The 25188-nt window shown below is 47.4% G+C and overlaps 2 protein-coding genes, 1 long non-coding RNA gene and 1 pseudogene across 3 annotated transcripts; 1 reads left to right on the forward strand and 3 right to left on the reverse strand.

The window, feature by feature from the left end:
- Positions 1-812: 812 nt before the first annotated feature.
- LOC109763940 (uncharacterized) lies at positions 813-1438 on the forward strand (annotated as a pseudogene).
- Positions 1439-7334: 5896 nt separating this feature from the next.
- On the reverse strand, positions 7335-8837 carry LOC120976229 (uncharacterized). Its single transcript, XR_005771480.3, has 2 exons — positions 8011-8837; positions 7335-7705 (listed from the first exon to the last, which is right to left on the reverse strand). It is a non-coding gene; the product is annotated as an uncharacterized lncRNA (long non-coding RNA).
- Positions 8838-10544: 1707 nt separating this feature from the next.
- LOC109763939 (F-box protein At5g10340-like) lies at positions 10545-12177 on the reverse strand. The gene has a single exon (XM_020322820.3). It carries the CDS (start codon positions 11916-11918, stop codon positions 10737-10739), a length of 1182 nt encoding a protein of 393 aa, XP_020178409.1. The 5' UTR covers positions 11919-12177; the 3' UTR covers positions 10545-10736.
- A 2608-nt stretch (positions 12178-14785) lies between these two features.
- LOC109763961 (uncharacterized) lies at positions 14786-17222 on the reverse strand. The gene is made up of 2 exons (XM_020322840.4): positions 17027-17222; positions 14786-16339 (listed from the first exon to the last, which is right to left on the reverse strand). The coding sequence occupies exon 2, from the start codon at positions 16253-16255 to the stop codon at positions 15041-15043; it is 1215 nt and encodes a 404-aa protein (XP_020178429.1). The 5' UTR covers positions 16256-16339; positions 17027-17222; the 3' UTR covers positions 14786-15040.
- Positions 17223-25188: the final 7966 nt, after the last annotated feature.

Below are 25188 nucleotides of genomic sequence, written 5' to 3' on the forward strand. Positions count from 1 at the left end.
GCAGAAGAGACGGGCGTGTGGGCGAACTGATAAACGCCCACACACCAGCCCTTCTACGTGCGTGAAAACTGGCGTGTGGGCGAATTGCTAAACGCCCACACCCCAGCCACTCCGCGTGGTGAAACGGGCATGTGGGCGACCGGATGAATGCCCACACACCAACCCAGTCCTACGTGGCATGAAAAATCTGCTAGAACGCGTCAGGATTCGTGCAGAAGTGGTTGGACGAGAATCCATGCGTGTGGGCGAGTTGCTAGACGCCCACGCGTGTGGGCGTTAGTATTTCCGTTTTGCATAAAAGAGAAAATTGTGTGAGGAGATCTCATGCTGCAATGATCGGACGACCCAGATCTCAGATTTACTTAAGTGAGATACCACGGCCGGGAAGGTAAGCCAATGTACCTAGTCTGCTCGCCCGATCGATGACTAGGGTTTCTCCTGTGTTGGAATTAACCACGTCGTTGTAGTACGGCTAGGACACAAATCAGTCACCGTGTAGGATTAGGAGAGTATAGCTAGCTACAGGACCGTATCACATCGAGTCTCGCCGTGTTCGTCGTGCATGTGCATGTATTCATGAATCCGATCCACCTGCTTGCTCCTGTGTACGTGCCTATCAACACATTGGAATCAACTAGCTTGGCTCGTGCCCTGCGTATCCCGGCGAAATCAACTCTACGTTCGTGCAGTCTAGTCTAGGTACGGCCGGAAAGTACTCGGCCGAATCACCGAGTGATCAGCTTGGTAAGCTACCTACAAAAATTTGCAATAAAAAACAGTACTCGGCCGAATCGATGACTGGCCCTCCGGCCATGGCATTGGCGGGTGCAGACTGGTCCTCTCTCCCGTGCGACCTCGTCCGCCGCATCGCGGACTCCTTCCTCGCTAGCAACGACGTGGACTGCTATGTGGACTTGCGCGCCGTCTGCCACAACTGGCGCTCCGCCACCGACGACCCAAGCGACGCCTCCGACCCTCGCTTCCGCCCGTGCCGGTGGATCATCCTCGACGACGACAAGGCCTTGGAGAGCGACACGCGCCGCCTCTTGGTCAACACCGCCAGCGGCCGGTTCCTCCACAGGGAGCTCCCGCTGCTCCGCCACTACTACGTCGTCGCCACCACTCTCAACGGCTTCTTCGTCCTGGCCGACAAGAGCCCCCCTCACGCCGCTCGCGTCTTCAACCCCCTCACCGGCGCCAATGATCCGTTCCGCGGCGCCCGTGCCGCCCGACGGGGAGGTCGCTGCTGCCCTGAGGTTTGGCATGGCTTTGCCCATGCTCACCTTAATCTGCGACTCGTTTCGCAAGCATTACGTGGCCTTTTCTGATTTTGAATGTTTCACCAGCCGTGAGTACAATAATAGCAGTTACCACGCACCTTATAATTTCGCACGCAGGGCGATCAGAGATGGTTTTGACGGCGCCTTGCCGGGATTAACGGGATTAAGTGAAGTGGTCGACCACATCGGTGATTTGATGAGGCTGCATCATGTTCAGCCTGCTAACTTTTTCTCCAATCATCCTCCTGAGACGGGACATGCAGACGATGGCCGGTGTTTCCTTGTGCAATTTAGCGGACAACTGCTCATCGTCGTCATGGTACAGCGAGTCGTTAGGGTTCTCAAGTTGGAGGCCACGAGTGACCAGCTTGTGTGTTTGAGGACCATCAGCAACCATGCCATCTTCATCGGCCATCAAAGGTGCCTGGCTGTCTGTGCTGATAAGTTCCCATCCGTTGAGGCAAACTGCGTCTACTATACCGAACACATGGGTTCTTTTGCTCGCATCTGAAAATACAACCTCAAGGACAACAAAAGAGAGATGATCTCTGCCTTTGATTTCGTGAAGCAGCGCAAGCGGTTTATCCTCTCTGCTCACCGCCTTTCACCATCATCCAGCTTCTCTTGAGCTACACCATCAATGCCCGGGATTCTCAACTGGCTATGGCTTACAACAAGTCACAATAAGGCGCCTTGACTTGACTTCTTGGGGAGGTGGACTCTAAAATAGATTGTTGTCTTACTTAGGAATTGGTCTGAGCCCAATCTTCCATTTGTTATACTTGATGCTCTCTTGTGTCGGTGTGCACTCGTTCTTCTAGTACATTCCTAAGCAGCAATGCAGTCTGGTGCATAATCTCCTTCCGTATAGTAGAGCTCAGTTTGTGCCAATTTCTAAATTTTGCTTATGTCAAATTTGCAATGTCATGTTCTAGGCAAGCAGCAGGTTTTAGATTTTCCTACTATTGGTAATTGGTCTGTGGAACTGCTGTACGCTCCATCCAGGCTTAGAACATGGTTACAAATCTGTTTATCTATGCTTCACCGGCCCCTTGTAATACTTTCTTTCGATTTCTAGTTGGAAAGATTGTTTCCAGCCCTTGATTGATTATGTTACAGAATACAGACTATGTACCTCTCGAGAGCGAGAAGGAGCACCCATGGGAATAGGCACGCAGGCCAACCGGGAGATCAGATCCTGAATCCCCCCAGCCGGAACCCCATTGGGATTCAGGCTGGTCCGAAATTCGGTGAAGATCTGTGAAGGTAATCCCTTGGTGAACACGTCCGCATACTAAGAACTGGATGGTACATGAAGGACAGGTACTTCGTCTAGAGCCACCCGATCGCGGACAAAATGCAAATCGATCTCAATATACTTGGTGCGTTGGTGCCGAACTGGGTGGCTCGCGAGATATGATGCACTAATGCTGTCACAATACACCACAGTAGCACGTGTGGGAGGAACCTTAAGTTCATGAAGTAGTTGCCGCAACCAGCAAGATTCAGCCACACAATTTGCGACACCCCGATATTCTGCCTCGGCACTCGATCGTGAAACGGTGGGTTGCCTCTTGGAGGACCATGCAATGAGATTCGCTCCAAGGAAAACACAAAACCCAGAGGTGGACTTGTTGTGTACGGACAACCTGCCCAATCCGCATCAGTGTTTGCTATAAGATCCTTCAGAGACCAGAAAATCTGAAGACCATAGTGAGAGGTGCCTTGCAAGTACCGTAGGATCCGCTTCAGGAGTTGCATATGAATGTCACGTGGTGCATGCATGAACAGGCAAGCTTGTTGGACGGCATAGGTGATGTCAAGACGTGTGAGAGTGAGGTATTGGAGAGCACCGCTGAGACTACGATAGCGGGTGGGATTAGAAAGAGGTTGGCCCTCTTGAGACAACTTGGAGCTGGTGTCGACGGGCGTGGAGACCGGCTTGCAGTTGAGCATTTTGGTGTGCTCAAGAAGCTCGAGGGTGTACTGTTGCTGGCAAAGGAAGAGAGCAGACTTGTTGGTGGTGACATTGATACCCAAGAAATGGTGAAGGGCACTGAGATCGGACATGGCAAATTCTTTCTTGAGTGAGGTGATGATGGGATGAGGAAATGTGAAGAACTCGCGGTAAGAATTATGTCATCAATATAAACCAACAAGTAGGCAATAGAGTCACCTCGATGCATGATAAACAGGGAAGTATCACTTTTTTAAGCACGAAACCCAAGAGAGAGCAAGAATGCCTAAAAACGAAGGAACCATGTCCGAGGGGCTTGTTTCAAGCCATAGAGGGACTTACGGAGAAGACATACATGGTCCGGCTTGGTGGGAGTCCACAAAACCAGTGGGTTGGGAGGAGTACACGGTCTCATTGAGGTCGCCATGGCGGAATGCATTCTTGACACCAAGTTGATGAATTGGCCATGAGTGAGATGTGGGTAGGCTCAAAACAACCCGAATAGTTGCCGGTTTGACCACTGGACTGAATGTCTCATCATAATCCACACCCTCTTGTTGTGTAAAACCATGCACAACCCACCGGGCTTTGTATCGTGCCAAGGACCCATCCTTGTTGAACTTGTGGCGAAAAATCCATTTTCCCGTGACAACATTCGCACCTGCAGGTTTAGACACCAAAGACCAAGTGAAGTTGTTCATTAGTGCATTAAACTCATCTAGCATTGCTTGACGCCAATGGGGATCTTTGAGCCTGATTTGTATGTGGGTGGTATGGGGGAGATGGGTGCGTGAGTGGCATAAAGAGTTGTCTGAGCATGAGATATCCTATTTTGGCACGGGTAGACATCTTGTGTGCATTGTGGGGTGGTTGTACCGGGACCACATGGTTGGGGAGAGACGGCAGTGGCTTACTGGGTGGTGCGGAAGAAGAGGGAGACACGGTGGGTCCAGCGAAAGATCCGTCAGGGTGGGTGGGCATTGGATCCGAGGCGGATGCGGGATCAGGTGGACGGAGCGAGGCAGAGGAAGAGGAGACTGGCGCTGTGGTCGAGGGAGATTCGGTGCATGGGACGGTGGAGCAAGTCTGTGGGCTGCATGTGGCAGCGGACGACGCGGGGGCGGAGATTGGATGGGCGACCGAGCGGCATGGGCATGTGGAGATGGTGGGGGCCGGGACGAGGTGGGTGGGATTGGATCCACGAGATCAGCGCAGGTAGGAGATACTGCATGGCCAAATTCTGCATGGCAATTTTCTGTGGACGTAGGTGGGGTGTGGCCTGGTGTGCTAGGCGTGTAGGGAAAAATCATCACGTCAACACGACGTAGCGGAAGACAATGACGCAGCGTGTGGCTAGATCGAAGCAGCAATACCCTTTGTGTTCAAGGGCATAACCAAGGAAAATGCAGCGGGTAGAGGAGGGAGCTAGTTTGTGATCCATAGTTGCATAAAGATTGGGAAATCAAAGACAACTGAACACGCGAAGGTGATCATAGACCGGAGGCACACCATGGAGAAGGAAGTAGGGTTTATGTGGGGCGATTGTAAGAGAAGGGCGCTGGTTCAGTAAGTATGTGGCCGTATGAAGTGCTTTAACCTAGAAGGGTGGGGTAAGATTGGCTTGAAGGAGAAGTGTGCGCACAATATCGTTGGTAGTACGAATCATACATTTTGCTTTGCATTTTTGGGGTGATGTGTGAGGGCAGGAGAAGCAGTAAGCAATGCCATTAGTAGAGATAAGGGACAGAGGGAGGAGTTGATGAATTTGCCGCCGTTATCACATTGCATGCTCTTGATGATCATATTGAATTGAGTGTGAACAAAAGTGAAAAAGAGTTGGAGCACGGCGGATGTGTCGGATTTGTTGCATAGGGGAAATGCCCATGTAAAATGAGTAAAATCATCCAACACAACAAGATAGTACGAAAACCCGGAGAATATGTCCTTCTAAAAGAAGAGGGGAAGGGGAGCGCGGTTGACGGCCAAGTTGGCATGCACTACATGGTGAGGGAGGAGCCTTATTACAATCACTAAAAAAGTATTTAGATATGGTGGAGAGGGATTGAGCTCCGGGGTGCCCAAGACGACAATGCCACAAATCTGAGGTGGTGGCGGTGAGGAGAGCGGACGCCCTAGCCGTGTTATTGCCAACGAAGGGATAGAGATCGCTGTGACTAACGGAGATCATGAGAACTCGCGGAGTGCGAGGATCCTTCACAAGAAAACCACAAGGGTAAAATTCAACTGAGTATGAGTTATCCTTAGTGAATTTACGAACAGAAATAAGACTAGTAATCACAGTGGGAAAAACAAGGACATCTGTGAGCCGAAAATCATAGGGAGAAAGAGTGGTGGACCCGGTGGCAGTGACAGGGAGTTGATGCCCATTACCAATAAGAATACTAGATGGTAAATGCGTCAAGGAAGAACTGGACTTGGCTAGGTTACCTTGGGTGCCCGTCACATGAGAAGAAGCACCGTTGTCGAGGTACCACTCTGGAGCTGGAGGGGTGGGGTAGTCGGTGTTGCTGTAGGTGGTGTTGCGCATAGTGAGGTGATCCCACGACGGTTGGGTCGGCGGGTAGAACGGGGCGGGCGGTGTCGGCGGCGAGTAGACGGGGTACGCCTGAGGTGGGAGCCGGGGCGAGGCCCAAGGACGCCGGCGGCATTCGACGGGATCCAGCCGGCACGGGGGGACGGGAGCGCCATCCCGTACGGCGCGAAGTAGCCGGTGAAGGGGTGGAAGGGAGCCGGCTGGTGCTGTCCACGCCCGCCGTTGTCGCCGCGCCCACGACCGCGTCCATAGTCACCACCGTCACCAGTTCGGTCGCCGCGGCCCCGATCAGGGTTCGGAGGAGCCGGATGCGGCGCACCCTGGGCGCGATCAGTGGAGCGCTCACCGCGATCGGACTGGCCACGACCGCTCGCGCCGGAGGGGCCACCCGAAGAGCTCCCGCCGGACAGAGCAAACGCCGAGGCGCTCTCCTTAGCCGCACGTTGCGCCTGGGACTCCTCGGCCAGCACCACGCGTGAGAGGACGGTGTCGAAGGAAAGAGACTGGTCGCCGAGGACGACACAGATGGTGTCGAGTCGTTTGTCAAGGCCGTGAAGAAACTGAGTTGTGAGATCCACTTTGGTGATGGCGTGATCAATGTCGGCGATGCCGTCAGTGAGGAGCTTCATGCGGCGCGCATACTTAGAGACAGAGAGATCGCCTGCTTGAGGTTACGACATTGGCGATTGAGGATCATGAAGCAGGCGGCACGATTCGCGAGAAAGTAATCTTTGATCTTGTGCCAGAGGGCTAAAGTGGTGGTGACGCCAACGACGTGGTCGGACACGATCCATAAGGCGACGTGGGCATCCAGCTCAAGGTACTTGGCAGGGGCATTAGGCGGTGGAGGATGTTCGATGAGGTAAGTGACGCCGTAGCGGAGGAGAACCATGAGGAAGAATGTCTTCCACTTGTGGTAGTTGTGGTAGGCTGGATTGAGAAGGAACTTGATATGATTAGTGATGTGGTCGCCGTAGATCGTGGGACGAGGAGCGGGTGCTGGCGGCGCAGGAGGAGGGGCGGTGGGAGAGTTGAACAGAGGGGCGAATTGGGAGCCCAAGGCGGCGGAAGAGCCACTGAGAAGAGAGGGATGCGTGCCAAAGATGATGAACGGTGGGGAAAGGACCCCGGAGGTGGCTGAGGAGGTAGCGGCGGCACGCGCCGTGCAGGAGGAGAGGGAGCACGGTGAGGTGGCGGAGCTCGTGGCTGCGGAGGAGCAGGAGGACTGGGGTTCGGTGGCCATGGTTGTTCCTGGTGTCTAATACGAGGTTGGAAAGATAGTTTCTAGCCCTTGATTGATTCTGTTACACAATACAAACTATGTACCTCTCGAGAGGGAGAAGGAGCACCCGTGGGAATAGGCACGCAGGCCAATGGGGCGATCAGATCCTGAATTATAGGATCGTGCTACGTACAACAAGTGTTACAATGGAAATACAATATACACACGTCAACATTTCTGGGTGTTACTGCACAATTGCTGTTGAGAACTGAAGATGTGCTTCGCAGCTCTGCATAAATAAATTTCTGACACAACTGAATCTACAAAAACCAGGTAACAGCAGTGGCATATTGTGTCCGATAATTGCATATTGTCACTAAAATAACATCAGTACCAGGTAACTAGGTAAGATCATACAGTGATCTCCAACAGATACAGGAGTAACAGGACAGCTGCTTTCACTAGTGAGCATACTGTAGCAAGGCACACTCCCAACAGCCAGAGTATTCACTAAAGTGAGCTCTTCAGCGAACATTTAGGCCAAATAACTGTAACTCGATGCATTATTCGTCGTGGTGGATATGTTGGACTGCTATCAGAAGGGTGGGGGTGGTGAGCCGCCTGGACCCGGGGGTCCGAAGAACGGGCCACAGCAATCTTGGAGCAGGCAGCAACAGCAAAGGAGGTAGAAGCTGCACAAGAAGTATTCATCCTAAGTTTTCAGAGAATAAAAACTATCTGTTTCAAACAGGAAAAGAAACTTCAAAGGAAGAAACATAAACGACTAATGTATGCTTCGCCACTTATATATTGCAATTTGATTTAGTTGACCCCTAAACCACTAAACCTCTAACTGAATGAATCCCGTCAAAAAACCTCTAACTGAATGAATTGCTTTCTCTTTTCTTTTGGAGATGTTAACTTGATAATAAATTGATGATTTGCTGGCAAAAATGCATAGTTTAAATTTCTGTTAGTAGCTGAGGTTTCAACTTACCAGGATCTAAAGAAGCCACCAAACCAAGGCCCCCAAGAACCAGGGCCATGGCCTTCCCAACCTGGTCCTCCAGGCCCATGAGGATGCATTCCACCGACACAGAAACCACTGTTAAATACAACCAGGACACAATTTGTTTCCCAGAAATTATGCCAAAGACTTGATGCAGCAGTTGGAGGTCAAGAAGAATTTATAGGTGCAGGGTGAGGACTAGGTGTGCATGCACCTGCCGTTCCATGGGTCACCTGTGAGTCTGTGACTCTCACCCACGTACTGGTTAGTCGGGTCACCTGTGAGTCTGTGACTCTCACCCATGTACTGGTTAGTCAGGTCTATATTCCAAGTTCTAACTGCTATTCTAGACTTACCGTTGCCTTGCATTACAAGTACAAGATTGAGTTCTTGATCTTATGTGCAATCTAGGTGATCAACTGCATGCACCTGCACTATTATGTTCATTCAAAAAAAAAACAGTATGATCAGCTACTAGTTCGGCAAAGTATTTGCAAAGTCAAACACCAGTCCAGCAAAAATATGTGAACATATGCATCTATAAATAGCAGCTACAAATTGTGTCAGGAACTTATATATGCAAAGTACATCTTAAGTTCTTAGCATCAACAGTGCGCTGCAAAGCACATCCTCATGATACAGTGGAGCTTATATTGTTTTATTACCTTAGATTGCTTGCATTTGAACACCCTCTGACATGGAACAATATTATGCTTCTGTTTCTGAAGGTTGAAAAGATGATTCTAAAGCTGAGGCAGGAGAGCAGGCTGAAAATGGGTTTTAGCATTTAACTTACAAGTAGAAGTAGAACAAACAAAAACTGTCTTCCTCCAGACCATAACCCCTGCATGTTACATCCCCCTCATGTCTTGCCAATTACCATGAGGGTCATTCACTGCAGTTAAATAAGATATAGTGATCTTTCATGTTAAGTCTTGCACATAAAAAATCAGGCGGCAATTCCATATTTATGTTGTGTTAGATTTCCATATTTATCTTGCGTTCCAGATCTATCTCGTCGGAAAAAATCTGCTGCTCTTGGCAACATATGTTTTTGACCTACAGACTGTTAGTCGACTCATCTGAAAAATACATTGATTACTACATTGTTCAGATGGTTTTGATTTTTGAACACAGCCAGGTTATTACCAGTACCAGTAGCCTACCTGTACAGAACAGTACATTGTACAGAAGCGTCCAAAGTGCTTGCTGCTCCTGTAGACTAATCAATTAACCTTGGAATGGTTTCTACCCCCCAGTGAAGTTTTTATAGCGTGTTAGTTCGATTCTAGGGAGAGAAACACAGTGCAAATTTCTGCAATTTTTCTAATCTGGTTGGTATCAAGCTATGAGTTTGTATCAAATTTCAAATGCTGGCTTGTGAAAGTCACCAAGAAGGTACAAAGTAGAGTAGAGCCCTGATAATTGCATTCAGCTACTGAAATAACACCAGTGTCAGGTAACTAGTTAAGGCTGCTGCATACAGTGATCTCTGAGAGATATATAACTAGGTGAAGAATGTATAGGTGTACTGTGAGAACTAGTAGATGTGCACGCACCTGCCATTCCATGAATCACTTGCAATTCTCACCACTGGTCAATGTTCCAACTACTACTCTGCATCCTCAGCTTAGACACGCCAAGGTGATTGGTCACAGATCGTGGAAAAGCAGAGGATGTAAACTTGGACCAAATAGCACCAAATACAGTTCAAGGTGAAGAGACTTCTTGATCCATCGCCAGTTACACATACCAGATCAATTAATCTGGATTATGAACTTACTTTAACACCTTACTTCTAAATTCTGAAGCAAATGATCAGAGTGACTTTCAACTTACTTCTACAGTCGTATTGCCACACAACAGGCATGTGCTGTCCTGCTCGAGACATGAACAAACTATGGAACCTGAGCCTGGCAATGACAAACATTTCCTGTGCTTATTAGTACATGTTTTGTTTCTCCAACGTATGTTCAGATCGTGCATCACGTGAAGCACTAATCCTTCAAATGTTTATCAGGAAAAGTGAAATAATAAAAGAGATCATTCCAAACAACGCAACAGGAAAATAGTCTCAGGATGAAAGCCCAAAATGGTATTCATAGATATTTCAGTTTACTGTCCCAGTCTTTTCTACAAAATGTTAATTTCCTTGGATCGAGGCAAATATAATCCGCTTAAAGTCCCCATAACACACATCTAACCAGATGCAATGGATGCATGAAGAAAAAGGAATTATGACAACATATCTAACCAGTTGGCAACCATTTAATTTAACTACTAGTACTCTAAGGTCTTGTAGAAAAATCAGATGTAGCATGCAAGTCAACAAAGAATCTGCCTATGTTCATCTCAGCTTCAGCGAAGGGTAGAAACAAGAAACACCCTCAATATTGACAACTAGATAAAAATGGTAATGTCAATTTTACAATTCAAAAAATAGGATGCTAAGAACTAAGAAACCGCTAGCAAAGTAAATTCGTGCCAAGAATATAGACACATGAGGCGGATCAGCTGGCAAATATTCCAAAAGCAAATCAACATTACTTCACTTCAGCCGAAAGGGAGACAAGCAATTAACATTCAGAGCTTACAATCATAACTTACAAAAAAGAAGAGGCCAGCAGGCTCATAGTTGATCCAATTCATAGATATTGCAACTCATAAAAAACGACAGCTAGCCTATTAAGAAGCACCATCTCGCTCAACAGCCATCAGATGAAAGGCGAAGCGTTCACAACATAACCTTCTAGAGCCGGAAAAAAGGCATGTTGAACAAGACTTTGCTTGAGCCGACATTCATAAATACGGAGGCCTAGGAGACCACTATAGAAACTGTCAATCAATTTGCCATCAGTGTCGATGTGAAGCACCCACCGACCAAAACTGACCAGCAAGAGCACGCCACCATCCCCCGAAACAACGTCCACATCCCAAAGGTTAACATCCCGATAGTCATTACAACCTTCAAACTGTCCCCTGATTTCTTCAACAGGCAATCTGATTCGGTACTTTAAGTCCCAAACCTCGCTTTCATAGTTCTGCAGCACCCATATACTAACGGTGTTCTTGTCACCGTCATTGCAATAGATGCCGATCGTGTCATCCATCTCAAATAAGTATGACTTTGTGGGAACAATTGGAGCATGCATCTGCCGGAACGACTCAGCTACCGTGTCAAATACTATTACAGGTTTGCCTTCACTCTGCAATTGTTCGCTTTCACTCAGATGATAATATGGATACCAATGCAGGTTATCACGCAGCTGAATAGGTAAGTTGAAGACCACTGACTCCATGTCCGGCCACCCGATGTACCTCGGTGGCTGGTCGGAGCCCAATGGAAAGACATAGCAGTCAATTTGCTCTTCAGGCGAGTCCCTGTTGCTCCCCCGTTGCAGTAACAGGCGGTACTCGCCGGTGGGTCGGTGGAGGTACATCCCGAAGGCAGTGAAGTCCCACGGTGGCCCGGCGAGGGAGGCATGCTCACGCGTGACCGGGTTGCAGATAGAGATGCAGCATCCAGATCCACCCTTGGCAAACGTGGAGAGGACGAGGAGGCCGTCGCATGAGGCCTCCAGATAGAAGTCCTGGTCAAGTCTGGCGACGGTATGGAGGTGGGCCTTAGCGGCGGCCCGGAGGTCGAAGGCGAGGATGTCGTGGAGGTGGACGCCGAGGACTAACTGGTCGCCGTCCGCAATGGGGAAGGCGGGCTGGCGGGCGTGGTGGGCGAGGAGGAAGCGGCGAGTGGAGGTGGCGCGGCGCCAGGCGCGGCGGACGGCGCGGCAGCGGAGGAGGGATTTCGGGTCGAGGCGGACGAGGATCTCCCAGATGAAGACATCGTCTAGGAGGCCGGGGAGGAGAGGCGTCGCTGCTGCTGTTGCGGCCTCCGCCATGGCCGCCGGCTGGGAGCTCGTCCTGGAGTAGTGCGGGTGGCGGCGGAGGGGATGGGGGCATAGATATGGGCACGGCCCAGGTTCCAACCCTATAGAAGAGAGTGTTTTTCTTGGGCTGGGCTTAGCCCAGAAGCAGATCACTGAACTTCTCTGGTTTGACCGTGAGATCACTTGTGAACGAAGGAGTTTCTCAAACAAACAAACAAAAAGAACTTGTGAACCAAGGAGATCACGGAGTACAACATTTCTTTTCTTCCTTGCACCGAAAAAAAGGATTTTTCCTAGAGATTGCAAAAAAAAAGGTTTTTCTCTTGCAAAATATATTATACAACTGTCTGAAAGTACAAAGTAAGGTGTTCATAACATTCAAACGACACTGTTACACGAGCCAGCGATTGGTCAATAGAGACGTCGCATGCCATCACCCGATTGCTACGAGTTTCCCCCCAAAACCTACTTCCCTCTTGCAGCGACGGAGGAAGTTAGGGTTCGACGCGGAACTTGATGATGCCCGCGGATCTCCATCCACGGGACGAGCAAGCACACCGGTTAGGGAGTAAGTTGGCGAGATCCACTCCTGCTACCGGTTCTTGGATGGAGACGAGAGCCAAGCCAGCCATGTTGGCTAGGGCTCAACTGGAGGAGGCCTTGTGGAAATTGGGCATCTCTGAGGAGGATGCTACGTCTCTGGTGCTAGATGATCTGAGTTGAGGAAGAAGCACCGCATCAAGTCTACAAGCCGTTTGGTAAGACGCCACTCCTGCTGACCACCGGCGAGACGGGAGTGGACAGTGGTGTTGGTGAACCGAGCGAGTTGGGTGCTTCAGTGGATGACGGGGATGCCTTCACGAGAGATCCAAAGGATTGATACCAGAAAATTCGGCAGAGACCGCGGGTTGTATCAGGTGGAACTGCTAGGGCATTACTAAAGAATGATCCAACATAATTTGTTGCACAACTGCAGTTGAGAACTAAAGATGTTGCTTTGCAGCTCACCATGTGCTGCTAGGAACTTTAGATGTGATTTGCATCTACAAATTTCTGACACGATATGTGAATGCTGTTTTCTGATTTAGTCGTTCACACATTTTGGCCGGACTGGCGTTTTAGTTTCAGACATACAGGTGTTGATTCGGTCAAATCATGCCATGATTTTTTTCCCGGGAATGAACATGACAATGCAGATGCAACTGATCACTTAGAAGTTCTGACAATAGAAAAATGTATGTTTGGTTTTTTCAACTGTTGCATATGGTCTAAACTAGATTGGTTTGTATTTATGGTCCCCTTGAGCAAACTTGACTTTTTTTCCGAGTAAACAACAAGAACACTGTCTTTTCACTGAGAAAAAATTAGAATATGTACAAACTGGATATGTTTTGATGTGCCGTGCAAAAACAACACACATTTACCTTTACCTTGCCATCCTCTTTAGTCAAAATACAATTTTTTTTACATTATACAAAGAAAGACCTTCATTTTCGGACATACCTCTCCTTAATGAACCACAAAACCTTATATGGACATCTAACTTGTGCTGCTTTCAAAGTCACATAAATGACACCAGACTTGCCTAACATGGCTTCTACATTGTATTGAACCGCCCAAAGGAGACTTGTCTAACATGGCTTCTATATTGTACAAGTGTTTGCTGCTCCTGTATTTTGTAGACTAATTAAGCTTGGATTTCTTCCTCCTGGGGAAGTTTTTATAGCATGTACTTTGGCTTCGGTTCTATCAAGAAAAAACAGTGCATGCTTCTGCATTATTTACCATGGTTGGTATCAATTTTTGACCTATGATTTGGTATTTTATTTCTGTGAAAGGCACCAACAAGGTCCAAAGTATAGCCCTGATAACGGCATTCAGCCATTGAAATAACATTAGTAACAGGTAACTAACTAAGGAAGATTTCATGCGATGATCTCCAAGATATACAAGACGATGATTTTAACTAGTGTTTATAATGTAGCAGGGGCCACTGCCAACAGCTAGAATGTTTAGCCAGGTGAATCCTTCAGTGAAAATGTTAGGCCAAGAATAGTAGTCCAGTGTATTATTTTGGGTGGTGCATATGTTCGGCATGCTGCCAAAAGGATTGCCGCCCGGGTGTGGGTGCCTGACGAACAGGCCACCACAATCTTGGAGCATTCGTTAAGGGAATCAAAGATACCATCTCAAAAGAAAAGAAAGCTTCAGAGGAGGAAAGCAAAAGGACTAATTTATGCTTCATCACCGGCATAGTGCACTTGCCCCTGAACAACTACATCTGGCTGGTCTATGTTTACTCCTGCCTTAGAAGGAAAGAAGGACTCGTTTCTGTTAAAGGTGATTAGTTACATCTCCATGACCATGTTCATTCTGAACAGCTATGTTCCATAGTACAGTATGATCCAATCAACACATGCAACTACTGTACTGAACATGCATGATGCAGTCTGCATGTAAAAGTAATACACCTGCCCGGCAAAAGATGTTCACTATATCTACCAAACCCATCCAGAAACAACACAGACAAATTGTGTCATTAATTTTTCTACGAAAAGGCTTTCCTAAGTTCATGGCAGCAATGGTAAGCTGCAACAGACATCTCAAGTCCGTAAGTGGAATTGTATTTCTGCAGTAAGGCCCAGAAATCAAACAAAAGAACAAATAACGAAAGCAAGTAGTACACAGGATGAAGCGTAGATGCCAGGAAGCATTAAAACAATAGATGAAACATTGCATTCATACTCTATTCTAAGCCCTGCCGCAGCATACAGAAGTTCCACAGACCACCAGTAAGCAAATCTAAAACCTGCTCTTGCCTAGAACAACACACTGCAGGGCCATATACAGAAAATGGGGGGAAAGGTCGACCGAAACTATTTACTGCAGAAATTAAGAGCCACATTGCACCATCAAGCTAAACAGTGGAGCATTGGGTACATATCATCATGTCCTAATTAAGATAGCAAACACTAATTCCATCACAGAACATACAACCTAGATTCAACTTGTTTCTCGCTCTGAACAAGTCAAGGCATAACCAAAATAATAAAACAAAAGACCACAGAGACAACATGAACCATTTCTTAGCAATGCATACCATAGGCTTAATCATCCAGTTCATCGGCGGCGCCTTATGTGATCTGTTGTAAGGCCAGTTCAGAATCCTGGATGTTGATGCTGTAGCTCGAGAGAAGCTGGATGATCGTGAAAGGACGGTCGGCGACGAGGACAAACTGCTTGTCCTTCTTCGCAAAATCAACAGCTTCCGAGACCGTCTCTACTTTCCTGTCCTCGATGTTGAACTTCCAGATACGAGCAGAGGAACCCAGGTGTTCAGTATAGTAAATACAGTTTGCCTCAATCGATGGGAACATATCGGTGTTCACAGCTAGGCACCTATGGTGACCAATGAAGATGGCATGCTTGATGATGCTCTTCACATGCGAAAGTGTGCCATTCTCGTCATCGCACTTGAAAACCTGGATGAGTCCTTGTCCCTTGATGATGGCCAGCAGATGTCCACCAAAGTCCATTAGGAAACACCGGGCGTTGTCTGCAGACCCCAGCTCAGGAGGATCAGTGGAAAAAAACTTCAATGGATGAGCACGGAGCGACTCTGCCACACCCAAGATCTTGCCAATCACGTCAGCCATTCCGGCTGATCCCCACCAACGACCGATCAAACCACCTACGACTGCCCTTCGGATGAAACTATAAACTGGAAACTTATGGTCTTCGACTTCAAACTGGTCAGGCCTGGCCATGTACAGCTTGTGAGATGAGTCGCAGAGCAAGGTGAGCAAAGGCAAAGTGAAGTCAAAGCAGATGGAACCGGCAACATTCACCTCAGGCGGCACAGGCACCGTGAATGGGATGGTGCCGCCGGTGAGAGGGTTGAATACGCGAGCGGCATGAGGAGGGCTCCTATCAGCCAGGATGAAGAAGCCGGTGAGAGTGGTGGTTATGACATAGTAGTCGCGGAGCAATGGGAGCTCCCTGTGGAGGAACCGGCCAGTGCTGGTGTTGACCAAGAGGAGACGCGTGCCACTCTGAAAGGCGTCGTTGAGGATGATCCACCGATACGGGAGGAACCGAGGGTCTGAAGTGTCGTCCTTGGGGTCGTCGGTGGCGCAGCGCCAGTTGTGGCAGACGGCGCGCAAGTCCATGTAGCAGTCGACGTCGTCGGTGGTGAGGAAGGAGTTGGCGATGTGGCGGACTATGTCGGGCTGGAGCGAGGACCAGTCTGCAGTTGCCGTGGCCGGAAGGACTGGCAAGGTTCCCAGACAACTGGGGTTATTCTTTTGCCTCTTGGAAGGCAGGAGAACGTCAGCTGCCGCGGCCGCCATTGCTGCACGCTGGAGTTGCTGCTTAGCTTGATTCTGGATCTCAAGGACAGAATCGACTGCTAGAATCGAATGCCCTACTCCTCCCTGCAAAAGGGAAGAAGGACCCCAGTTATAACAATCGCAACAATTGATCAAAAAGGAATGATTCAAAGGGAAATGAACAGAAGTACTAGTATCAACTATCAAGCAGTAGTAGCACAAAACATCAAGCAAAGCAAGCAAGCGGCAGCACAAATTGCACAGCAGCAAGTAACATTCGCTGCACTAGCTCTGTCTTCTCCATCGAGTCACCATTCTCTCCCTGCTACTCCCCCCAACCCATCTCTACACTGCATCCCCTCTGCTCTCTCATGCAGCAAAAAGCACAGCAGCGGGCAATCCTCTCTGCTCTCCATCGTCCCCCCCAGATTCAAACAAATAGCAGCAGCAGCCCCCTCTCTCTTTCTTCTCCCTCCAGCGGGCTACCCCCCCCCCCCCCCCCCCCCCCAACCCAAATCTGCCCCGCCGCCGGACTCTTTTTCATTCCAGATCGAGGGTGGCACGAGGTGGCAGAGCAAGCGGCGGCCATTGCCCCCGCTGATCTGCTCGTCCCCTCTCTTTCTTGGTCGCCGTCGAGCGCTGCCGAGTGCCGACCACCTTCACTCCTCCCTCCTAGGCTCCTAGCCGCGACAGAGGGAGGGGAGCACGTTGATCGGGGCGCGCGGGCGGCTCAGGCTAACCCTAGCGGCGGCGGCGGCGGCGCAACAGAGAGAGGGAGAGGGAAAGACCAACCTCAGGACTCTGGAGCGGCGCGGGAGGGAAGAAGGCGAGCTGCTCCGCGATTTGCCTCTCTTCTTTCCCTGGTTACTCGGCCCAGAACCGAAGAAAATATGTAGATTTTCTTTTCTTTGAACCTATCGGTTACAGAATGTGCATACCTCCTGAGCAAAGTCTAGGGTTCGTCAACGGCGCAGCCGCCGCCGCAGCACGGACTTTTGGTCAACATTGACACTGCCATATATTGGCGCTGCGAGGTGGGGGACCTCTTATATTCAAGAGTTTCAAGTTTTTCGTTAGTTAGCGTCTAGTGATCTTTGTTTTTGTAAAAGAACTCTTTGACGGTGACAAGAGGTTAGAGAATTTTCCGTCCTCGCAGGTCCGATTATTCGCTCATGCGTTTATATTAGTATGTCAAGCTTTTTTGTTAGTTTGATTTTCCGTGGAGGTGATTGAAACCATGGTGAATATAATATATCGTGATTCGATGACCTGCACTTCTACGGGATCATCCCCGGGTCAAGTACATTCATCTCAAGACTTCTCATCTTTTCAATGGGCGACTCAAGGTGCTTTCAAAAACCAATATTGGTGATGTTCATGCAGGTGAAAGCGGACAACATCGTTGTTCCAATCCAATTGTAACCTCTTTACCAAAGTCTTTGAAAAATTTTCTTCTAGTAGAGATTAATACCATGAAAAATGTGTTTCCAAAAGATTTCATTGTAATTCTTAGTTATAGGGATTATTTTGTATTTTCTTGGATCTTAAATTTAAACCGGTGTATCTGTAATTGTTATAAGGGTGAACAAAATTATATGTATTTTCAAAAGAAAAAAAACCAGTTACAGAATTGAATTATGGGAGCGATGACACATCCGGCACGTGCTATATGCCGCCCCGTGTGCAGAATAATGCTACACCTACAAAAGAAATGCAAGCATTTACTCCTACTTAACTTTTCAAACTATAATTCTCTTCACCCCGGAATTTAACTGGAGTGGGACCCTTCATCCCTTCATTACCAATCATAATCCCCCATGTCATCTTATTTGTAAAAAAATAATAAGCGAAGCAAGCGACCAACACACATGGACCGGCCCATTTCAAGGAGCATGCAGCTTCGAGAACCTTTGGGAAGGTTCCCTGAGACGGCTTTTCGTGTTCTACTTTTTACAGGTTTTTCTGTTTTCTTTTTTTAAGGTTTTGTTGCTTTTTTCCTTTTCTCTTTTTCTTTTTTGTGCTTTTTTTTCATAAATTCGAAAATGTCCTAAATTTCAAATTTGTCTTCAAATTCTTAAAACATATTTAAAATTGTGTTCACAGTTTTAAAAAAAATCGAAATTTCTAAACAGTTCACATTAAAAAAATGTTCATGGGTTTCGATTTTTTTTTGGTTTTTCATCTCATTTTCAAAATAATGTTCATAATTCAAGAATCTTGTTTAGAATTTGAAATTTGCTAGCAATTTCAAATAATGTTCACATTTTTCAATGTTTTGTTCACTTTAAAAAATTTGTTCACCGTTCACAAAATATCTTGGAATTAGAAATTCGTTCACAAATTCAAAACATGTTCACATTTTTTAATAAATTTTTCACATTTTACATATTTTTCACTTTTAAAAATTGTTCACTACTAAAAAAAAGGTTTAGAAATTCAAAATTTGCTCGATTTAAAAAAATGTTCGTATTTTTTAAAGTTGTGTTTCACTTTTCAAAAATTGTTCATGTTTTTCAAATTTTGTTCACTATTAAAAAATGCAATTTCAAAAAATATCACAATATTTTAAAAATATTTGTTCATGTTTTCAAAAAATGTTCACATTCTCCAAATTTTGTTCACTTTTCAAAACGTGCTCACGGTTTAAAAAAGGTCATATTTGAAAATAAAAAAACCGACTAAAAAACGGGAAAAAACTCAAATAATCAGCAGGAACTATCGAAAAAAACACCAACGAATTGACGTTGTGCGCGGACAAACTGGGCTGGTCCCTTTGCTCTCCTTAGCGAGCATAGCCTCAACAGGCGTCAACTAGGAGGTCTCGGCACATTCCACCTCCGCGAACTCCACACTCGAAACCGGGCCAAAATGTCTGAGCTCCCCGAAACCAAATCTGAGAAGCTCAGCAGGCCCGTAGTGTAAAAACGAGAAGCCATGAAAACCCAGCTCCACGCTACGGCCGCGCGGGAGATCAACTTGTGCTGCAGGGGATCTATTCCCCTCTCATTAGGGCTTGCTCCTATCGGTGGCAATTTCTATTGCCTCCATTGAGTTTTCTCTTCTCCTCCCTCCACCTTCCTTCGGCAAGGCCAGTCCGGACCGCAATGGAGCGATCCCTTCTCTCTTGAGCTCTGGCAAGGTTTTGGTTCCGGAGGCGAAGATGCTAGGGTTGTGTTGCTCGGTAAGGTTGTTTTCTTTCGGGACAGAGAACTAAAGCATTGAGACGAGTGTATCAAGTACGAAGGATGATAAGAACTTGAAGCGGGCCCTTGATCGGGTCAGGGAAGACACAAAGGACGGGGTGGTCATTGAAGAGGTTCTAATGGAAGGGGGACTCAGGGTGGAAGAGGAGAATATGGTGATGGGAATGCTCAAGTCTATGAGGAGGATCCAACACTATTGAAGTGGATGTAGAGGCAAATAGGAAATGTACTCAAGAACAAAAGGAATTGCAAAAAAACGCTGGGAACACTTTGACCGTGTCACCAGCTATAACTAGCCACTCGTTGGGTACCATTGTTTCGTTGCTACCCCCACCGCAAGTCCCCCTCCCCTCGAGCCCAAGCTCTAAGCATGATCCTGAGAGTTCAAAGAAGAACTATGGAACAGAGAAGCCACCCCGGCGAAGAGTGCAACTGCAAACAAGACCCTAGAAGCGAAAACGGCGTCTCCAAATCGGAGGGTCACCGGGCGCAATGAGTACCTTATGTTGGAATTGACGCTGTATGGGCAACCCCGCGAAAGTTCACGAAGAAGTTTGCCCCTACCATTCTCTGTATAGTTGAACACTCAAATCAACATAGTAAGGGTAGAAGCACTTGCAAGAACTCTTGATAAAAGTTTTTTCTAATCATAGACAAGGCAGAAGCGGAGGAATATGAATTTTCTATAATAATGCAATAATGATCGAGATTTTGGGGTATTCTGAGTATCATGATGATTGCTCTGTACTTGATCCAGGTAAGGAGATGTGGAGGTTAACTTGTGTTTACGGAGAAGCACAAACTCATTTGAGGTACCGAACTTGGAACGTCTTAAAAAACATAAGCACTTACAACGCTCTCCTCTGGTTATGTATTGGTGATTTCAATGAAATTCTTCGTCCCAATGAACATGACGGTATAGGACAACGCAGCAATACACAAATAGAAGGGTTTCGTGAAGTTGTCGATGTTTGATTATTGATGGACATTGGGTACAGAGGCCAGTTTTGGGCTTTTGAGAAGAAGGTGATGGGAGTTACTTTCACTCAAGTTAAACTCGGGTAGGCTTTGGGATCAGCAAAATGGATGGCTCAGTTACCTATGGCGAGTATCACTCATCTCACTGCGGCTTCTTTGGACCATTCTCCGATACTTCTCGATCTCAACGAGGTTGTGAGTCCGAGCAGAAGAAAGTTCACCTTCAGGTATGAAACAACGTCGGAAAATGATGAGGCTTGGCAAGAAACAAACGAGGTGGAGCATTGTGAATTTTGGTACACGCAAGGAGGATATTGATGGCTTGAGAATTTACGAGTATTTGCAAAGATTTTGACTTAGTTTTCGCTGGACTCATACGCTTCTCGATTATTTCTAATGATAATGCTTCAAAAGAGAAGAAAATCCGTTTTCCCATTGTTTGGCAGGAAACATCGTATATGGAAGGAAACCAATGAGAATCACATCAAATCAAGTCAAATGGAGCAACTATCATGTTGAAGGCCAAGCCATCAGGCAAGCCAGAGCAAAAGGCGGTCTACCATGAGATCACACCCGCTCGCATGGATGGTCGTATGAGCCGCAAGTAGCTCCACCACGTCTATACAAGACACTTTCGTGAAGGAAGATAGGAGAGGAGAGAAACCTAGCCGCCACCACTGCCAGAACAGAGAGAAGAGATCCAAAGAGCCTCCAGGGATCTTTGTAGTTTTGGTCCTTTCACCTGCATCATCATTTCACCCTTCACTATTGTAAGAGGAATTCCAGGTTGTAAGATCGAGTTGTAAACTCTATTCATACACTCATCCGGAGGTCAAAACTATTTGGATTGTTAATTTCATTGTCGATCTTCGTTGTGATATTGATATGGTTTCTGCTGATTTATTGTCCGAGATGATTGGTTATTGTCTTATGATGCATGAGTAATTTCCCTCTAGGCATGGTAGATGTAGGTGAGTATTACCCTTTCATCTCCATCATCATTTCACCCCTTCACTATTGTGAGAAAGAATAAATTAGTGGGCATTGGTATTACCCTTTAAAAATAGAGGAAATAAAAAAATTAAACAACACAACGACAAAATTTGCACAGAATATTCAAAAAAAATGCATTTTTAAAAAATTGCAAGAATAAACATAGAATGATAGAATAGTGGAATGTTCGCAAAAATAATTCCTAAGAAGGAATGAATTAGTGGCTCTGTTTTTACTCTTGAAGAAGAAAGAAAATGAAATAATAACTAAAAATTCAAAATAAGGAACAATGGCAATAGTATTACCCTTTAAAGAAGAAAGATAACGAAAAAGTTTTAAAAAACTTGCACACAACTTCTCCCTAAAATTGCACTTTTTCTAATATGCAAACAATAATCAAATAATAGTGTAATTTTCACACATATTGCATAGTATTTTTATGTGTATAAATTTACACTCACCCATCATAAAAAAAATACACACGAAAAAAAAGAAAAAACCCAACTAACAAAGAAAAAATAAAAGCAAAAACACATAAAAACAGAAAAAGGGAACAACACAAAGCAGAAATGAAACGAGCCCAGTACAACAATTTATTTTGAGATCACAAGCCCACAACATTTGGTTTTTTGGAAAACACAAGCCCACAGCAAAGAGCAGAAGAAATCAACTTTTCTTCCAATTCCAGGTTCTTCCACCACTTCCGTAGCGCACCCACCCAATCAATCAAAGATCAAATCAGTTCCTAGTTTAGATTAGTTTGATTTCTCAAAATTTCAAATTTCTAGTAGATCAAATCATATTAGATTGCTTTTCATCTTCAGCCACAAATAAATCCCAGTATCTGCATGATCCATCAAAATCCGGAGATAATCGAGTGATCTTCGGCACGGGCGCAACTCCGGCTGGCTTCAATCTAGGCGACATCCGGGCAGCACGAGACTCCATCAATATCAATATCACGAGACTCCCAAAGTCCCAAGGAGACGAAGCAAGCAGCAGCCGGGCATGCGTTCGAGCGCGTCGACACCCAGCAGACGACAGAGTGCGATCCAATCTCTTGTCAACAAGTGCCGCCGGGACTCCGGCCTCCACCGACCGCCTTCGTCGACCGAGCAAGCAACGGCTCCTCCCTGCACAAGACGCATGCACAGCATCCGACCACGCTTCATCGTCGTTCGCCAACGGCTGCATCGACCTCCACGGACCGCGCGCATGGGCGCACGGGCAGGATCACAGGCGCGCACACGCAGTCACCATCGACGCAAGGACAGTCCACCACGATCATGGGCCAGGAGGGCTCCGCCAATGCTACTCCGGCCGCGAGGCAGATACCCACACGTACTTGAGCGTGTGCACCAGCGGTCAGCTTCAGGATCCATGCAACGTCAGGCATCATGCACATGTATGAGCTCATGACGTTCACGTGCAGCTAGCACCACATGCATGAGGGTATATGCATCCATCGACATCGGCACCAGATGATCTACATCGAGCCCTTCCACTTCCAGCCTTCGTCGACCTGCGAGAGCGGCGCGTCTCCACATCATCGTCAACTCGGCGCGCACGGCCCCGTCCCGGTACGGACGCACCATCCACTGATCCACTCCGCCATGCCCATACTAGCTACGACGCCTGCGACACCAGGATCTACACCGATCTGCACCAAACCTGACGCCGCGACACAAAGCTGTACAGACTACATGGCGCCCAAGAAAAAGAAACTTCATCGAGAACATCTGCGAGAAGCAATGTCAACATGCACCGTCCACGCGCCAGGCCGATGTGGAAAGAGGTGTAATTCTTCATCGATTTCTTCGGCGTGACACGGCATCAACACTTTGTCCACACGAGGGACGTCTCCAAAAGGCGCATCATCGTCGACATGTCGTTGCAACGCCATCGCCGATACACCTTTGCCAAGGTCCACATCAACGTGGTCTTCATCAACAACCTCGTCAACACACTGCCGCTGCCTCTACAACCTCGTCCATAAAGATGGACACGCGTCCTCTGATAGTACTACTACTACTGTAAGATGCGCATGACACCGACGATGGCATTGACCACGTCCGATGGCTAAGACTGCATCGACCACATTGGCATCACTATTGTGAAAGCCATTATAACCACGCACATGGTCTTGGCAAAACCATTGTGTGCTCGGTGGGCTTCCTTCAGTCTTGACAAAACCGGCATTCTCACCTACAACACGTCCTATGACATCTACAAGACGCCCCAATGGTTCCTCTTAAGGTGCAAAACGACGGCTCCGACGGTACCTGTGAACTTCACAAGGTGCAAAGCGCCACAACTCCAGCTCCGTCATACACATCGCACATTTTTTTGCGCCACCGGCATTGCGGCTACACCAGCTGCGATGAGTACATCATCGACCACAAGTATCTCGACCACGGCTACATCACGATCGGCTATCTCGGCATCGACATCAAGATAACGTCTACAACAACTCATTGGCAGCAACTCTAGTCAACAACATCCGCGTCGTCACTAGCATCCACGCCACTCCCATTGTGACTGTGATAGGAAATAGAGGAGAAACAAGAAGCACTAGAAGGGGACGCAGACACCGCCCTAGGCGCCGACCCATCAGAGACACATTTGATGATGGTGCAACGGAGAAGACAACAGAAGCACAAGACTTCAAGTTCAGTCGCAATCGTGTGCTTCACTCCCGCTACGACTAAGAGGGAATGTTAGAATACATATTGGGTTTGAGTTAGAGATAAGATGGAATTAGTTTAAATATGCAATGTCTTGTCTTGTATTGGAAGTCTCTACCCCACCATGTACTCCTATATATACCCCATACGAGAATCAGAACAATAAAACAACAAATATTAGCCGTCCTACAATTTTTTACAAATGTCCAACCCTCTCATAAAATTCAGATTTTTGGACAAGTTGGATGGAGCATGAATTTTGTATGGTATCAGAGTTAAGAGGACTTGAGTTCAAGACCTTGCCAATGAAGTATTTGGAAAAACCATGGCCTAAATAAATCCCATGTCTAAGTTGTAAGTTTCAAAGGAGCATAGACGTGAGGAGAACGTTGGAGTGTAATGTCCAACATGCCTCGCTCGATCTACTCCCTCGTGCTCTCCCCATCTCAATCCCTTTTTCTCCGCCTCCGACGGCTTCAAATTCTTCTGCAACCCCTCCACTTTCTTTCTTAGAGAAAAGGCGCCAGCCGAGCCTGAGAAGAGCTCGAACCTAGCCCGGCTTTGAATTAACAAAGCCATCAACCGGCCAAAATTACAGGGCATCATATTACAAAAGGAATGAATGCAAAGCAAAGTGGAAAGAAGATACAAGGTACTAGGTAGAACAACACAATGGCAACAACCGGAGCAAGCACAACGCCGTTGCCGACGCTCTACACCAACTAGCCAACTAAGAGCACAGGAGGCAGGCCACACCGCGCAAGCATTGAGCGGCGGCAGCACCCACAAGCCAGACTTGGGCAACACTTGCTCTGTCTCGACCGTCGCAAAGGGCCACTACCCTTTCACCCAGGATCGATGGGTGCCGCACCGGCGACCAGCAGAGTGGCTACGATAGAGCCTAGCACAAGGTGCTTGAGCTGCCATAGGAGAAGCAGACGACGCTGACCCACGAACAACGGAAGACCAACCGGACGATAGCCAAAGCCGGTAGTGGCAAAATGGAGCACATGACGCGTGCCGTCGACTGAAGGCGCAAATCCATGAAGAAGGCCGAAGAGGCATCACCATGCATCGGGCGAGGCCGAGCAAGATG

The sequence above is a fragment of the Aegilops tauschii genome, chromosome 3 (assembly GCF_002575655.3).
Source record: "Aegilops tauschii subsp. strangulata cultivar AL8/78 chromosome 3, Aet v6.0, whole genome shotgun sequence".
Classification (NCBI taxonomy): domain Eukaryota; kingdom Viridiplantae; phylum Streptophyta; class Magnoliopsida; order Poales; family Poaceae; genus Aegilops; species Aegilops tauschii.

Excerpts from the sequence above, each read along its gene's own strand:
- LOC109763961 (XM_020322840.4), bottom strand. The coding sequence starts at position 16,255 with ATGGCGGCCGCGGCAGCTGACGTTCTCCTGCCTTCCAAGAGGCAAAAG.
- LOC109763939 (XM_020322820.3), bottom strand. The coding sequence starts at position 11,918 with ATGGCGGAGGCCGCAACAGCAGCAGCGACGCCTCTCCTCCCCGGCCTC.